The sequence below is a fragment of the Carassius gibelio genome, chromosome B25 (assembly GCF_023724105.1).
Source record: "Carassius gibelio isolate Cgi1373 ecotype wild population from Czech Republic chromosome B25, carGib1.2-hapl.c, whole genome shotgun sequence".
In the NCBI taxonomy this organism is placed as follows: Eukaryota; Metazoa; Chordata; class Actinopteri; order Cypriniformes; family Cyprinidae; genus Carassius; species Carassius gibelio.
The window spans coordinates 4170914-4189753 of record NC_068420.1 but is presented as its reverse complement, the minus strand read 5'-3'; the positions used below and the strand labels follow the sequence as shown (position 1 = coordinate 4189753).

General features: G+C 33.7%; 1 protein-coding gene across 3 annotated transcripts in view; it reads right to left on the bottom strand.

The window, feature by feature from the left end:
* fbln1 (fibulin 1) overlaps positions 1-18840 on the bottom strand; it is a 58933-nt gene that overhangs the window by 21612 nt on the left and 18481 nt on the right. Inside the window, exons 4-15 of one of the 3 annotated variants that reach the window (XM_052597462.1) lie at positions 17555-17705; positions 15614-15661; positions 15434-15520; positions 14974-15111; positions 14223-14360; positions 12878-13021; positions 11531-11656; positions 10737-10862; positions 10541-10660; positions 7634-7765; positions 7276-7399; positions 257-402 (exon numbers count right to left, since the gene is read on the bottom strand). In XM_052597462.1, coding sequence (XP_052453422.1) covers positions 257-402; positions 7276-7399; positions 7634-7765; positions 10541-10660; positions 10737-10862; positions 11531-11656; positions 12878-13021; positions 14223-14360; positions 14974-15111; positions 15434-15520; positions 15614-15661; positions 17555-17705 — 1480 coding nt within the window. Of the gene's footprint in view, positions 1-256; positions 403-4250; positions 6313-7275; positions 7400-7633; positions 7766-10540; positions 10661-10736; positions 10863-11530; positions 11657-12877; positions 13022-14222; positions 14361-14973; positions 15112-15433; positions 15521-15613; positions 15662-17554; positions 17706-18840 lie in introns of those variants that run through there. The other 2 variants (XM_052597463.1, XM_052597464.1) reach the window with 2 other exon arrangements.

Sequence of the window (18840 nt, the reverse complement as noted above, 5' to 3'; positions counted from 1 at the left end):
CTATCTATCTATCTATCTATCATCGTCAGAGTATATCTATCTATCTATCTATCTATCTATCTATCTATCTATCTATCTATCTATCTATCTATCTACCTATCTATCTATCTATCTATCTATCTATCTATCTATCTATCTATTGTTACAGTATATCTATCTATCTATCTATCTATCTATCTAGATCGTTCTATCTTTGCATCATATATTAACATTTACATTGAAAAGCATTTGTTGTAAATGGAAGTCGCAGCTGTACCTTCAGGTTTGTTGAATTCTCTGAAGGTGGGGAGCGAGATGGCCGTGTGTGAGACGGAGAGGATGGGATTGAGCATGCAGGAGATGTCATTGGGCTGGCAGGACTTCACACATCGGATAAAATCAGCACGATCGACCCTCGGCCTGCTGGAGGAAGACAACACAACCGTCTGAACCAGAACCAAGCCACTGACCTCTGTCCTGAGCTACATGTCAGCTGCATCTGGGCTCTGCCAGAGAAATACATACTAATGATGCAGGATTCGGTTTCCCCTGTCGGCACCGTTCTCAATGACGACATGCTAAAATGCCAAAGCGCTCCAAACACAGTAGGACCCATTGTGAGACGGCTCGAGCAAACAGGCCGTGATCTCTGGTGTTGACTGGGTAAAATAATCTTCCTTCACAGTTGAAGCTCTCCAACAACCGGATGGTTTCCACCAGAACCCACCACAGAACCAAGCACCCAGCGGGCGGGTGAAACCTTTACTGTATAAATATTATTTGCACAAATACACTGTCCATTCTTAATATGGAGCTCATAACACAAACAATCAGGTTTTTAGGGGGTAAAAATCAGAGCAGAAGACGACGAGAGGCCAAAAATCACACCACAGGAGAATCGGTGGTCGAGTTTCCTGTTAGCCACTCATGGTTTTTCAATGCTTTTTCGAAGCTGTGACATTGATGTAAAACTTTTTCCGAAAAAAATGTTTAGTTTAGCTGAGCATTCCCGGTTCGGTATCCCGAAATCTCTATGGAATTTATGGAACGAGGGAACTTTAAATCCTGAACCTCCTGACAAAAACAACTCTGACTTAATTTAAAGCTGTGTTCGGGTAATCAAACACAGACTTTGGATTGCAAATGAGATCTCTTTAATCTTCAGTTGTTTCTCCTACATGGCAAAGAGATTCAATTGTTAAGTTTTGTTAAATCTCATTGCATTCTTTTATTTTTATTAATTTGGTATCGGTCAAAACTGGACATAACCTTTACAGTCATCAACTGCTCAATTAAAAATCTATAAATATACATTATTAAAGACAATAATAATTTAGACGTAAAAATATTTTATACTGTATGTGATGTGATCTAATGTCTAAATTCACTTTTTTCAAATTTTAAATCAACTGTAAATCAAAAATGTTTATAACGGAATCAATAAAAAATACATGCTAATTATTTTTTTTTATTTTATGTTTAAAGTTCATGACATTTTGTCTAAATAAAAGTAAACCAAAAAATATAATATAAAAGTAAAATACAGTTTTAATAATTGTAATACAAAATTGGACTATTTTGTCTAAGGAAATAAAAGACTAAAATTTGTTTTATTTAAATTAAACATGAATATTTAAAACTTTTTTTTATTAAGGTTGTATAATTTTTGTCTAAACAAAACACTAAACTTAATTTTAGAAAATATTTACATTTTAAATAATTTAATATGAAGTTTAATATTGTCTAAGTTTATTATTTTTTTACAAATTAAATATTATAGAATTAATAATTGTAATACAAAATTAACAAAAACAAAACTCGAATTAGTTGTAAACAACATGTATTAGTTTTTATTAATTAATACAAAATTTTAAATTTACATTTTAAGTTTTGTATATTTTTATTTATTTACACAAATAGTAATACTGTTAATAAAAAACAAGAAAGAATAACAATAAAAAAAAAAAAATATTTTTAAAGTATTACTATACACTTTACCAGAAAAATATAATTCTCTGCTGATCGATATTTGTAATATCTGTGCCCCGTAACAAGCTAGTGTTAAAGCGACCAGCTCTAGTGAAGTGTGCTGTAAAGTGTGCATCGTGCCATGATTAGCTGAAGCTCATCTCTGCACGCTTTGATCAGATGCAGGAGCTGCAGCGAAAGCCCAAAGCTCAGATCAGGTTACGGCCGAGAGGAGAGAAGCCCCTGACAGAGAAGTCAAGCCACCGCTGGGCACGGACCTGTAATTAGCAATTAGCGGGTGGGTCCACGTTTAGCTTAGGCCTGAGCCAAAGCCACAAAATGTTCTCCTGCTTATAATACCCAACTTGTGCACGACATGCTGAGCGAGAAAGAGGGGCAAACGGCGCAAATAAAGAGCCGAGAGCTCTCGCTAAACTTCAAAGCTAATGTCAAGGCCTTGTGGCCAGCGCGGCGCTCACGTGGGCCAAAACGCCAGATCCTGATGTGTGACTTGAGGGGGAAAACGTGGCTTTTGGACGGGCCGTGTTTCTGGTCAAGCAGAAAGTTCTTCTTTTTCTTTCTGGTAATTATTATTTATAGTCAGTGTCTTGATAGCAAACCAACACAAACACTGCGGCCCATCATTTCTCGGTGCACGGCGGCGATGTAGCTTCACCACAAATTGTTCAAACCACTGTCCAAAGCCCAGAATCCCATAATTCACTGTCAGAAAGTGTGTGTGTGTGTGTGTGTGTGTGTGTGAGAGAGAGAGAGAGAGAGAGACGTGGAGAGCAAAAGAAACCAGAGAAATACCACCTAACTCAATTTTTCTAATTGTAATCCAATCCAGCGTGATTTGAGAGAGAGAGACAGACAGAAAAAAGACAATTAAAAATCTAAAATATCCTTAACACACAACATTTGCATAATTCTATTACATAAAATGTTGTAATAATAATAATGTAATATTTTTTGGTCACAAATGAATGTTGTATGTTGACAATTTATTTAGACAAATTATAAAATTGTAATTATATACAAAATGTAAGTTTAAATTAAATAAAACACTAACAATATTTTTTATTATTTTGTTGAGACAAAAAATACCAAATTTGAATAATTTTTACACAAAATGATAATTTAGAATTGTGCGATATTTTGTTAAAAAATAAATCAAACACAAATGAATTTTAACTAAAGTTTTAATATTAATAATAAATGTAAGTTTAAGATTCTATTATATTTTGTATAAAATAAATAAGAATAAGTATTTAATCAAAATATTAGTTTAATAGTTTTAATAATTTGAATATGTAATGAAAGTTAAAAATGTTGTTTTAATAAAAAAAATATAATAATAAATACAGAAAATGCTTTGAATATGCAAAAATATAAAACAAAACTACAAATGTTCCTTTAAAATAGTTCAATATTTAATCTAAAACAAAACATTATGATTATTTTTTTAATGTAATTAATTTATTTATTCAGACAAAATATTATACCATTAATCACTCTAAAAAAGTACTAATTAACAGTTTGTAGTATTTTGCCTAAATAAAAAATAATGCCCTAAAATTTATGTTTTATATTTGAGGTATTTAGCCAAAATATTATATTTTTTTTATATCAGCCTTTTATGTTATTGGCCATCATAGCTGTTTTTGTATGCTAAAGGCAACACATTAGCTTTGCGCTAATGATTTTCGATAGCTTTTCAGTCTAGCCAAATTACCAAATTAAGTTCAATATGCTCTGTAACATGATTTATTAATGCAGTATAAAGTGGATTCATTCGCTTTAAAAGAGAATGTGCACCAAATACAACATTTAGCCGTCGTAAAGTGGTGTTTTATCCTGTCTAGTCCCTTATTTACAGTGTCTTAGCATTGGCATGAGCGTGTTTTAACTAGCAGTTAGCATCTTTCAGAGGCCTCTGCCTCAAAGCTGGACCTCGTCAGATCAGTCGTCTGGTTCTGGATGTATGCTGGTGGATTAGCGGCTAATGTAGACTTTAACTGCAGGCGAAAGGGTTCAAATGCCTGCCTAATTATCCTCCAAACCACTTTAATGATTAATGGATGCTCGCTACATGACTAATGAAATGTTTTCTGGGTGGGTTGTGCACATGTGTGTGGGCGGTCATTTTCAGACTTTCTGTTTCACTTACGGTCACAAAAAAAAGTAAAAAAAAAATAAAAAAAAAATAAAAATAAAAAAAAAAATATATATATATATATATATATATATATAGCAAATGTGATTTTGACAAAAAATATTTTTAGAAATACAAACAAGAATGCTACAGTCAGTAAAATTTTATTAGAAAATGAAGGACTAAAAATAATAGAATAATAAAAATTCTTAGGATATATTGATGTGTTGATTTGCTTTGCCTAAAAGCGCCCTCTAGTGGTCCAGGACACCGATGACTCGGAGATCTGATCACAGTCACAGACTACAGTGATTACAGTATATACTGAACAGCAGGTCTGATACATGACACACCTGAGGATCTGTGGTTACACTGCAGAATAATGTTGCCTTCAAGTCTCAACGGCTCCATCACATTCACCAGAGGATGCCACCCTAGCAACTGTTGCTGTGCAGATATTTATTTTACTGTGCGATAAGTAAACAGATTTCTTAAGTATTAATTTCTACCAATTGATGAGCATATCATACTGAAGACACAGATATTTTAACCAATAATTTAACAGAATTTTTAATTATATATATTTTAATTATATAATTATATATATATTTTTTTTATTTTTTAAATGTATTGCAGTTTATGACATGGTTTATAAATATTTTACTGAAAATCAATTTTTAACAACTTTATATTTCACATAAAATCTTTTTTTTCACATTTATGAATGTAACATAGTGTAGTATAGAATAGCGAATTTTCTGAAGATCTGTTTTTAATTTATTATAACTTATTTTTAACCACTTTGTGCATATTTTACTGAAATTGTAATATTTTGTTGCAATTATTAACACTTAATGTGCATTTTTCACAGAAAATCTATTTTTGTTTACCACTTATTGTGCATATTTTGTGCAATGTAGAATTTTATTGCATTCATAAACAATTTTATGCATATTTCACTGAAAAACTAGTTTGTTTGTTTGTTTGTTTGGTTTATTGCAAACACTTTTTGCATATTTTACTGAATTAGTATTTTTTATTGCAAATATTTTAACCACTGTATGAGGATATTTTCCCGAAAAACTAGATTTCTTTTTATTTATTAGATTTTATTTAATCATTGTATGTGCATATTTTAATGAAACTATTGTTTTACTTATTTTTATTCCTGCTTCATCAAGGAACTCTTCAGTTCATTCCTGTGAGACATTCTGCATGACATCAGCGTTAGCAACAGTAACCAAGGGGGGGCGGAGCTTAGGAAATGATCAGTTCACAGTGAGAAACAAATCAGTATCAGTGTTATTTTAGTATTATTGTATCATTTATATTAATTATCTTTTATTTTACATTCTAATTTATATCATTGTAAAAATTTGGTTCATTTTTATTATAATTTATAATATTACTGAATTGAAATTTCAATTCTAGTGTGAGTTTTAGTTATTGTTTATTTTCCAGATATTCATTTTACTGCTTCAATGCATTCCAATGCAACATATCTCATTTAAATTTTTTATGTATTTTTTTATTTATTTATTTTATTTCCACTCTATTTCAATCAACAAAATGGTTAAAAAATATATCGATTTTGCGATAATAACCCTGAACTGTATTGGTCATAATTCATAAAAGGCTGGACAAAAAGGATGCAATTAACAAGCCACTGATTTCAAACTAAACACTCATTATTTGCTCTTCATTTGTTGCATCGATTACATTCGGACCAAAATCACTCGATCACATGCTAACACTAATTTCTACTTGAGTAAGTGGGATCTTTCCAGAAGGACTTGATACCCAGGGCACATGGATGCAGCTAATCAAGCATGACGCGGTTTCATTCGCTGACGTGGCTCAGCTCGTCCGGGGTTACGAACAAGCGGATCTTGAAGAGGTAAACGCTAAGGTGTCCGAATCGCCTAAGCTTCATCTCCAGAGAGATCTCAAAGTCCTGAGGAAGCGCGATGGGTTTCTGGACCACCAGGATGCCGCCGTGCTCCACGCGTTTGGCGGCGAAGTAGCCTCCCTGGTTACCGTCCACGATGGCCACCTCGATGTCGTCCCCGAGCGCCGAGTTGGACGGGCCCATGCGGAAGATGTTGGTGGGAATGGGGATTTTGGTGGGGAATGTCAGGTGGTAGTAGGTAATTCTCACAGGCAAGGCCAGACACTCGCTAGTCTGATTACAAGGCAAGCGCTCACAGCGACTGCGAGAAGACAAACGAAGAGAGAAAAGAGAGGGGTTAGAACGCTGCGGTGCGCCACATGCAGAAAAGTGTGTGATTTATGAGGGGGCGGGGTTTGGTGGAGGGGGAGGAGCATTCGCGGTGACATCACAGAGTGACGCATTCCATTTGTTTTCTCCATAGAGACACTGAATCCAATGATGCTGTGATTCATCTCAGCTTGTGTGTTTTGTTTTTTTGGAATCCGAATGGAGAAAAGAAATGGTTGAGCGGACATTACTGGTGCACTCGTGTTAACAGGGGATTTTTTTCTGGCAAGACTTTTAAAACATGAAACGTGTATTAATGAAACGCTGTGCAATGTTCATGCATTGCTTCTGCAGCCTTCTCGGATGCAACGTTCATGCACAATGTTAGAAACCCCACTTCTTTATCAACACCCACCTGCTTAATTCCAGCTATTTGTGAACTCCTTAAACATATACTGCATGGACTAATATTTTTGACAAATACTTTTTAAAATAAAAAATATTTAGATAAAAAAATATATATATTTTATATATTTGTATATTATTATATTACATATTTATTGTATTTGCTTACATTCAGAAATATTCATGCTTCACAATAATATTTTTTATTATTTAAATGAAACATTATATATATACATAATAATATGTTTCATTTAAATAATAAAAAATATTATGTTTTTAAATAAATTCTATAATATATGTATATATAATTTATAAAAAGAAAACATTAAATTTTTTTATATAAACATTAAACATTTGTATTTTGACATGGATTTATTCTATTTGTTTATATATAGCAGAAATACTGGTGCATATATATATGTTTTTATTTCCCACAGTGTAAAATCAAGCTCCATCCTGCATCATCCTTTTTTTTTTTTTTTTTTGATCACAGGTGTAAAATCCTTTATGAAAGTAGTTTTATGTTCACTTGAAAGGTTTCGTGACTTACGTGTCTCCTGAGCGTCTGTAGTTGGCCGGACAGTCGAAGTTCAGGCATTTATATCCGCCCTGAATGTTGAAGCAGCTCTCTGATTCGCTGCAGCTGTGAGTACTGGTTACACACTCATCGATATCTGGTCACCAACACAAAACACACCACTGTTAATCATGATTTCAGATTTATATGTTTCTCTGTTTAAAGTATGAACTACTGCCACGAGTCGTTCTCTTAAATATAATAGACATAGAAACGTAACATTTTCTGTAAAGCTGCATTGCAACGATTTGTATCGTGAAAAGAGCTATACAGATAAACTTGAATTGAACTGAAATTGAACTGGGTTGTCCTGATTGTGACTGTGTCTGACCCTGGCAGCTGCGTCCGTTTGGGGCGAGGGCGTATCCTGTGATGGGACAGGTGCAGTGGAAGCTCCCCGGGGTGTTGTGGCAGCGGTAGGAGCAGATGTGTCCACCAGTGGGCAGCGCACACTCATCGATGTCTGAAGGAAACATCACAGTTACAGTCAAACCAACAACTATTCAGACTCAGATATCATTTTAGCGTGTTTTATTTACTGTATTTTCAGCACTATAAAGCACACCGGATTATAAAGCGCATAGAATAGAAGATACTGCAGTCAAACGCTTGACTGGGTTTGTGTTATGCATCCACTAGATGGAGCTGTGCTAAAGGAGATGTCAATATTTTGACAGAGCGCCTTGATCCATATATAAGGCGCTCCGGATTATAAGGCGGTTTTTAGAAAATTAAAGGCTTTTAAGTGTGCCTTATAGTGCGGGAAATACAGTAATTTTGAAGGTAGAAAATTTGTATTCAGATTAATGGTCTATGCTTAATTTTATTAAGTATGCGATTAATCGCGATTAATAACAGAAAAAAGGTGCGGTTAATCAGATTAAATATTTTAACAGCCCTAATGTGTATATACATATATACAGTATTGTTCAAAATAATAGCAGTACAATGTGACTAACCAGAATAATCAAGGTTTTTAGTATATTTTTTATTGCTACGTGGCAAACAAGTTACCAGTAGGTTCAGTAGATTGTCAGAAAACAAATGAGACCCAGCATTCATGATATGCACGCTCTTAAGGCTGTGCAATTGGGCAATTAGTTGAAAGGGGTGTGTTCAAAAAAATAGCAGTGTCTACCTTTGACTGTACAAACTCAAAACTATTTTGTACAAACATTTTTTTTTTTCTGGGATTTAGCAATCCTGTGAATCACTAAACTAATATTTAGTTGTATGACCACAGTTTTTTAAAACTGCTTGACATCTGTGTGGCATGGAGTCAAACAACTTGTGGCACCTCTCAGCTGTTATTCCACTCCATGATTCTTTAACAACATTCCACAATTCATTCACATTTCTTGGTTTTGCTTCAGAAACAGCATTTTTGATATCACCCCACAAGTTCTCAATTGGATTAAGGTCTGGAGATTGGGCTGGCCACTCCATAACATTAATTTTGTTGGTTTGGAACCAAGACTTTGCCCGTTTACTAGTGTGTTTTGGGTCATTGTCTTGTTGAAACAACCATTTCAAGGGCATGTCCTCTTCAGCATAGGGCAACATGACCTCTTCAAGTATTTTAACATATGCAAACTGATCCATGATCCCTGGTATGCGATAAATAGGCCCAACACCATAGTAGGAGAAACATGCCCATATCATGATGCTTGCACCTCCATGCTTCACTGTCTTCACTGTGTACTGTGGCTTGAATTCAGAGTTTGGGGGTCGTCTCACAAACTGCCTGTGGCCCTTGGACCCAAAAAGAACAATTTTACTCTCATCAGTCCACAAAATGTTCCTCCATTTCTCTTTAGGCCAATTGATGTGTTCTTTGGCAAATTGTAACCTCTTCTGCACATGCCTTTTTTTTAACAGAGGGACTTTGCGGGGGATTCTTGAAAATAGATTAGCTTCACACAGACGTCTTCTAACTGTCACAGTACTTACAGGTAACTCCAGACTGTCTTTGATCATCCTGGAGGTGATCATTGGCTGAGCCTTTGCCATTCTGGTTATTCTTCTATCCATTTTGATGGTTGTCTTCCGTTTTCTTCCACGTCTCTCTGGTTTTGCTCTCCATTTTAAGGCATTGGAGATCATTTTAGCTGACTAGCCTATCATTTTTTGCACCTCTTTATAGGTTTTCCCCTCTCTAATCAACTTTTTAATCAAAGTACGCTGTTCTTCTGAACAATGTCTTGAACGACCCATTTTCCTCAGCTTTCAAATGCATGTTCAACAAGTGTTGGCTTCATCCTTAAATAGGGGCCACCTGATTCACACCTGTTTCTTCACAAAATTGATGACCTCAGTGATTGAATGCCACACTGCTATTTTTTTGAACACACCCCTTTCAACTAATTGCCCAATTGCACAGCCTTAAGAGCGTGCATATCATGAATGCTGGGTCTCATTTGTTTTCTGAGAATCTACTGAACCTACTGGTAACTTGTTTGCCACGTAGCAATAAAAAAATATATGAAAAACCTTGATTATTCTGGTTAGTCACATTGTACTGCTATTATTTTGAACAATACTGTATATACATACATATATATATATATATACACACACACATACACACATAAATACAAAAGTGCTGTCAAATTATTAATCGCGATTAATCGCATCCAAAATTAATGTTTTTTTAACATAATATATGTGTATTTGTTCTGAACATATCTATTAAGTAAATACAAATACACACAAAGAAAAATATGTTACGTTTATACATTTAATATACTTATATATAATATAAAATATGAATTTAATATATAAATACTAATATTTCCAAAATATACTAAATACTGAATCTGTGTTTTTTTTACATATGCACAATATACACAGTGCACACAAATATATAATGTAAATAAAAACTTTTACTTTGGATGCAATTAATCATGATGAATCATTTGACAGTACTAATATATATATATATATATATATATATATATATATATATATATATATATATTTTTTTTATTTTTTTTTTTTTTTTTTTTTTTTAAATAAAATCATATATAATTTGCATAATATACTTAGTATCTGACATTATCAAAATGAATTTGTTCTGACACAGTTTAACTCTAGTTCTTGTCATATTTTATGACCATTTTCTACACTATGGCATATAAGCCGTGAGAATGTGAGAAATGCTGAAGCTGTCTGAATTCGCTCTGGTTCGGCTGTAGTTCCTCCACTGCACAGTCGGCGGTGTTTGTTAGCGAGCGCTCACCTTCACAGGTGATGCCGTCCACGTCGCTCAGCTGATATCCGCGGCGGCAGTAGCACTGGTAGGAGCCGTACACATTCGCACACTCCTGACTGCACGGGCTGCTCTCGCACTCGTTGAGGTCTGTTCGAAGCACAGGTTAGTGCATGAATGAGAGGAAAGGCTGGTTTATTAGCTGCTCATAATGGTTTTCCTGTACCGTCGCAGTTCCTCCCGTCGGCGGACAGCTTGAAGCCCATGGTGCAGCTGCACTTGTAGGAGCCCAGGATGTTTTCACACTTGTGTGCACACAGACGTCCAGGATAATTCCTGCATTCATTGATGTCTGATGATCAAGAGACAGAAATACACCATTCAGAACAACAGGTACATTTAAATAAATATAATATATAATATATAAGAGTTTGGTTCCAAGTGTCATTGTTATTTTAATAATATTATTTATAATTATATTATTTGATAAAAAAAAATATATTTAACATTATATATATATATATATATATATATATATATATATATATATATATATATATATATATATATATATATATATATATATAAAATATTTATTTATTTATTTTTATATATTTTTTATTATTATTTTTTTATTTTTTTATTTTTTTAAATAGCAAAATGAAACAAATCCACTGAATCAATATAAAAGTTATTTTTCACCGCAGAAACCACCACAGGTTCAACAGTGCCATCAAAATTATTATTTAAAAAAAATATATAATTATACGAATAAATAAATATGAATTATGCTTTATAATTAAAATAATATTTGATATATAATATCCCCCCCCCACACGTACATATATATGAAGAGTTCAGATGCAGAAGCGTTAAGGCATTACGCATTAAACACAACATCAGAATTTCAGGATCAAAGGGAAACGAACACTGAACAAATATTTTCTGGATGATAAATGCAAATGCATCGACTCTGGTGTGGGTTTGAACAGCGCTGCAACACTAACCCACAGCACTCACCCTCACAGGATCTGCTGATGCTGTTGAAGATGAAGCCGGCCCTGCATTCACAGCGGAACGAGCCCACCAGATTAATACAGCCGTGACCGTCACAGGAGTTATCAGGTCCCGCACACTCGTCGATATCTGACACACACACACACACACACACACACACACACACACACACACACAGACACACACACACACACACACAGATCAGAGATCAGACACAGCTCATGATTAACACTGATAAATGGAACACTCTGAAATAATATGGTTTTCAATGAGCTTTAATTCAACATAAAAATGCCATTTGCAACCCATTTTATTTATTTTTTGATGCTACATTATTCACTATGTAATATAAGAATACATGAAATATAAAAAAAAAATAATTTTATGCATTATATAGATTATTTTCTTTAAATTTTATGGTGAAAGTTTTTGTTTTTATTAAGTTTGTGTTTTGGTTTTTGAGATTTGTGAGAATTCGAGGTCGTGATTTCCAAGCCTTTTGTTAATTTTATAATTTATTATTTTCTCTTCTTTCTTAAATCCACGTAAATTAATATTTATATAAAACTAATAATAATTATATAAAAATTATATTCAGAACCCATTTTATTTCCAATAATATGATGCATTTTTGACTGAAACATTACTATGCAATATATTTATATACATATCATACATTGAAAAATATTTATTTTATATATTGTATTAATTATAGTTTTTTTTTCTTTTAAAGATTTTTTAAAAATAAAATGACAGACTAAATATAAATTATTAAACTAAAAATATTGTTTAAGCAGGCAGAATTTAAATTTATTTATATATAATTGTTATAAATCTACAAAAATCAAATATATATTACATATACTTTCTGTGTGTATGTAAATATATATATATATATATATATATATATATATATATATATATATATATATATATATATATATATATATATATATATATATATTTCAAATTTCAAATTTTCAAATTTTCAAATTTTTCAAATTTTCACTTTGCGCTAAATGTATTATTTGCCTTACTTATCTAAATTCAACATTACCTCTATATGAAAAAATAGCAAAACTATATTTTACCATTAAAACATGTATTTTAAATGAAATTATGTACTTAAAAATTAAGTGTGTGTGTGTGAAATGTATGAATTATTTAGGTCTGATTGTTTTTTGTAGGTTTTTCAAGCATACGTATATTTTTTGCTATTCCCCCTTCTGATGTTAGTTATATAGTGCTCCTGCATCAACACAAAGTGTATTTCTGAGTGCAAGCGTGTGTATGGTGCTCATTTCTGACTGCACGCTGAACATGTGTCATGTGACCGTGATAGTTTCGTACCCACGCAGCGAGAGCCGTCGGCGTTCAGGTGATATCCTCGTCCACAGGTCACCGAGTGTCTCTGGCAGGTGTAGGAGCCCACCGTGTTGAAGCACATGTGACCCGACGGACACGGTCCTGTCACGCTCAAACACTCGTTGATATCTGTCACACACGAGGGGAACGTTACGAGCTCCGGTCAGAGGCATCATGCACACGCAAACCAGAGTTTCAAGCCAAGTGGGTGTTGAATGCAGCTTCCGAAAGACAAAATACAGCCTAATAATATTTGTCTCGTGTGATTAGATCGTTCAATGCATCTAACCCAGATGTGTTTCTTAAGCACTTAAGCATTATAACCAATCACACGTGATTCCGTTGAGCTTATGAGTGCATCGACCAATCAGAGGCGTTCTGATGAGTCATCGCTGTTCTCTCGCTCGCTGAAGGATTTCTGCTCCCTGACGAACTCTCTCATCAGAAACAACAAAGTGCAGATGTTAGCAGGATGCTAACTCCACAGCTTCAGTGATTATATTGAGTGATTACACTATTAGTCTACTTTGCCCATCATCTGTTATAGATCAACTAACAATCTATAAAGGTGCAAAATGCATCGACTTACACATGTTTAAGAATCGAGATCTTTCATGCTATAGATAGATACACTTTAGGGAATATTTCGAATAAAAAGGAAAACATAAGACTTTATCAGTAATACAAGCACAAAAGCTGTCTGAAGTCTCTGGGGTATATTTGTAGCAATAGACAACAATACATTGCATGAGTCAAAAAAATAAAAATCATTAGGATATAAAGTAAAGATCATGTTCCGTGAAGATATTATGTAAATTTCCTACTGTAAATATATTAAAACAAAAATTTTGATTAGTAATATGCATTGCTAAGAACTTCATTTGGACAACTTTAAAGGCTATTTTCGTGATATTTTGGTTGTATCTCGGCCAAATATTGTCCGATCCTAACAAGCCACACATCAATAGATAGCAATCTTAATATGCATCATCTGAAAGCTGAATAAACAAGCTTTCCATTGATGTATGGTAGGATCGGACAATATTTGGTCGAGATACAACTATTTGAAAATCTGGAATCTGAGGATGCAAAAAAATATAAACAGTGAGAAAATCGTCTTTAAATTTGTCCGAATTAATTCTTAGCAATGCATGTGACTAATCAAAAATTACATTTTGGTATATTTATGGTAGGAAATGTACAAAATATCTTAATGGAACATGATCTTTACATAATATTCTAATGATTTTTGACATAAAATAAAAAATCGATAATTTCGCCCTGACTCTGAGCTTTCTGAAGTTTGGCAGCTGGAGTGAGTGTGTCTCACCGATGCAGCTCCCGAGAGCGTCCTGGATGAATCCCACGCCGCACTGCATTCTGGGACGGCAGCGGAACGAGCCGACTGTGTTCTGACACTCCAGCTCAGCTCCGCAGTTATGAGTGCTGGTTTCACACTCGTCAATGTCTGAAACCACACACAGGACACTGGCCTTATCATACTGTGCATGCTAAATACAGCTGTGGTCTTTATTATTATTATTATTATTATTATAAAGGAGAATCAAGGAGATTCTTATTAATAAAATATTGATATACAATTACAACATTTTTTACAGCCCTACAAACAAGCATTAAACCGGGATTATTTTCTTTAAATCACCCCCCCCACAGAAAAAAATTGATATTTTATCCTAAAAAAGGTTGTAGAAATGCTTCAGTTTCTTTATCCAACATTAAGTTCCATATTTTAATGATTTCGTTAATTATTTTCATGATATATTTAATTATAAAGATTATGTCATAATTATTACTGTATGTTATTATATATAATCACATTTTTAACCAAATTGTGCAGTCCTAGAAAACAAAAAACACATTAAACCTAGAGAATTTTTACTGCTTTTTAAATCACAATTAAGAAAATCACAATTAGGTTTCTTCCCAAACATGCATTCCTAGTAGTTTGTGAAAGTGTGTGCGTGTGTGTGTGTGTGTGTGTGTGCGTGCGTGTGTGTGTGTGTGTGTGTGTGTGCGTGCGCATGTGTGTGTGTACGTGTGAGCGTGTGTGTGTGTCTGACCTTCACACTTGTTGTTGTCGGTGAGTTCGTAGCCTGTCCCGCAGCTGATGACCCTCTGACAGCGAAACGATCCCAGCGTGTTGATGCAGCGCTCGCCCCCGCTGCACTGATGAGAGCCCAGCAAACACTCGTTTATGTCTGCACACACACACACACACACACACACACACACACACTGTCTGCTTACATGGTGCTCCACGATCTCTTAAACCCACCATTTAAATCTTGTGCTTGCTTGATTGTATCTACTTGTGCTTGTTCTTAAAGTGCTGTTTGCTTTGTGTTTAACTGACTGACAAATTGACTCAAAAGAAGTAAAAGGAGAGTAAAAGTGTGGTCAGTGAGCGACATCCAGTTGAAGTCTTCATTTCCCAAACTGTGAGGATTCACTTGACCACCCTCAGACTCTTGAAGAGACCTGAAGCACATTAAAACCGTTTATTAGTGGACATTTACTGACCTTCGCAGGTTTTCCTGTCCGCCTTCAGCTTGTATCCGACCGAACAGGTACAAGAGCCGTTAACACAACTCTGAGAGCAACCGGCAGCTTCGGTGCAAACACACACACAACATTAACAATCTGCACATCACGTATTATTAAGATGCATTTACAGGATTATATAGTACTGATTCTAGTTACCTTTGCACTGCTCCTCTGTGTTTTGTGCATCACCCTGCGATGGTAATTCTGTCATTTTGAAACATAAACGAGTTCATGTCAGAGATGCAAAAAGATGCATATGCTCCACACTGAATTTGCATGCTCATATGTCGTTACTTTAAGGTATTTCTTTAAATAACAACATTTTTAACATCTCGTTGAAGGTTGAATATATTTGCTCAAAATTAATTGTAATAAAAGATGAAGTGTTATGCAAGCTATTAAAGACAATATTGGTTGATTAGATGGCAATGCACTGTTCCCACATCTCAAACCTCAAAAACATAAAATATTACCCTTTTAGACATAGCTTTTAAAGTAAAGAGTCAAGAAAATACAATACAAAACTTACTGAAACAACCAGAGTTCGTTAACCCTTTCAAGACCCCCACCCTCATTAAAACATTGACCTATTTTGATCTAAGAAAGTGAGTTGCATCTATGAATGTGTTATTAATAAGTGCTGAAGTGTGACGTCAGTCCGTGAGCACTAGAGGGCAGAAGAGCTCATCTTCTCTCAACTGTTCACTCCAGAGACTAAACTGACCTGATTATAGGGTTAGTTCACCCAAAAATGACAATTTGCATGCGTTTCACTCACCCTCGACGCATCCTAGGTGTATATGACTTTCTTCTTTTGAAAGATTTGTGAAGAAGAATGTCGGAGGATTTCTATATAAGCCAAGAGGAGACTCGTTTTTTTGGAGGTAACTTTGCTTCCTTTGCTCGTGTTAACAGACGGTGGTTTTCACAAGACATCGAGGAGGCCTTTATTAAACCCCCTGCAGGTTTAATATGGATGGATGCGCTTTATTAGGCTTCTTTTGGACTGTTGAACAGAGACACCTGTCCGTGCTATTATAAAGCTTGAAAGAGACATTTTTAATATAACTCTGATTGGATTCTTATGACAGAAGAAAGTCATGTACAGCTGGGATGCTTCGAGGCTGAGTGAAACACACACCAATTGTCATTTTTGGGTGAACTAGCCCTTTAATATTGAGATATTAACTACGGGTAAATCCCAAGAAAACTGTCAAGAAACTAAATAAAATAATATGTTTTACATATTAGAATTATACTATATAATGTTGACTATATAAAAAACGTGTGTGTGTGTATATATATATATATATATATATATATATATATATATATATATATATATATATATATATATATATATATATACACACACATATGTGTGAGTGTGTGTAGCCTTAAAACTTAATGTAATATAAAATGTTGTATTATATATGTATATATATATATATATATATATATATATATATAAACAATAAATGTATAAAAATACTTATCTTTAGATTCAATATTTTTTTATTTAAACCGTCCATTAACCAATAATTTTTTAACAATTAATAATAATACTTAAAATGTTATTTTTATAATATTTTCATAAAATTAATTTATAGTGTGTGTGTTTATATATAATATATATATATATATATACATATAATATATATATATAATTTTTGTAGCCTAAAAAAAATTAATAATGCAAAATATAATTATTCAAAATATATATATATATATATATATATATATATATATATATATATATATATATATATATATATATATAATTTTAATAACATTTTCTATCAAATATTTTTCCGTCTCCTTCTGTCTTCAAGCTTTTGTATTAAGTCGGTTGATTTTGTAGTGTTACTTATGTAAACATTACAGTTTTTTGCACCATAAAGTTCAGAAATTAAAGTTTCATGTCCATTTTCTTCCTCTCCTGATCCTTAAACAGACTGGTTTTCCATTGTACTTTCAAGATTACATGCAAAACCCCCGTTCTGGTGTAATAGTATCTGTAGAAGCATCTGTGGATATCGATATCAGAGGGTTTGAGGGATGCACGACTGTGGGTTCTCCATGTTTGCTTGTTCTCACCCGGTGCAGGCTTCCCGTCGCTGTTGGGCGATCGGTCCACACAGCAGGCGCGGGACACCAGACCGCACTGATACCACACGGCGAGGGTGAGGTCACATGACAAACCTCGCTCCTGGGCCGCCCGGCCGAGCAGACAGCACTCACAGCACGTCTGCAGAGGAAGAGACAGACTCCAGATCAGAGACACGAGGAACACAGAAACACCTGCACACATGCACTGATGCACACCATCAGCATCCTTCCACGGCCTGAGACTACACTACACACAAGAGAGAGTAAAGGACTGTCATTTTATATATGTGATATCAAATGCTCCTTTACAAAATATATATAGATATAGCCATTATATACATATAACATTTAAAAATTTATATTAATAATAATAATATTATTATTATTATGTGTAATATGTTTTAAACTGATGATTAACCAATTTTTTAAATAATTAATATTAATTATTTAATTAGTAATAATATAACAATCATTATTATTTTTATTTAGTTTATATCCATATGTAAAAATTATTACAATTATTTTTAAGTCTATATATAGATATATATAATTTATTTATTTATTATTTTATTTTTTTTTACCAAAGTGTGTGGGCTACTCATTTTTAGGCTTAGCAACATTTTAAAGCCAAATTTTTCTCACTCCACTCGATGTTGCCACCAATGTAAAGTGTTTCAAATCCAGGGGTGGTAAAAGTACTTAGAAGTTATACTAAATATTAGTATACTAACTTATAAGTAAAAGTAGATGTATCTAAATAAAAAATGACTCCAGTAAAAGTAGAAAGTCCTCCATTCAAACATCACTTGAGTAAAAGTACAAAAGTATCCGATTTAAAACATACTTAAGTACCGGAAGTAAAAAGTAAATATTCAGATTAACTGTAAATATCAATAATTAAGCAGATCAGTTGTTTTGGGAGTGATATGCAGTGTTTTAATTGAACAAATGATGAGATTAGATACTTAAGAATTTGTTAGATTTACAATCAAAAGAGACAATGAAGAAGCTTATCGCAGTATAGGGATTGAACTTTCAATAAACATGTTCCATAACATCATAGCTGCAACAAACAGAAGATGTGCAAGATACAAGTTAAGACTGATTCAGAATATTAATGGAGAAGAACCACCTCTTTAAAGAGTTAGTTCTCCCAAAAATGAAAAATCTGTCATTTGCATTTTAGGGGATAAATATCACGTTATTGGTATTGTCGCTTCGACCTGCGGACATGAAAAACAACCACAGACTTGGCAACACTGGTTGGCATATAC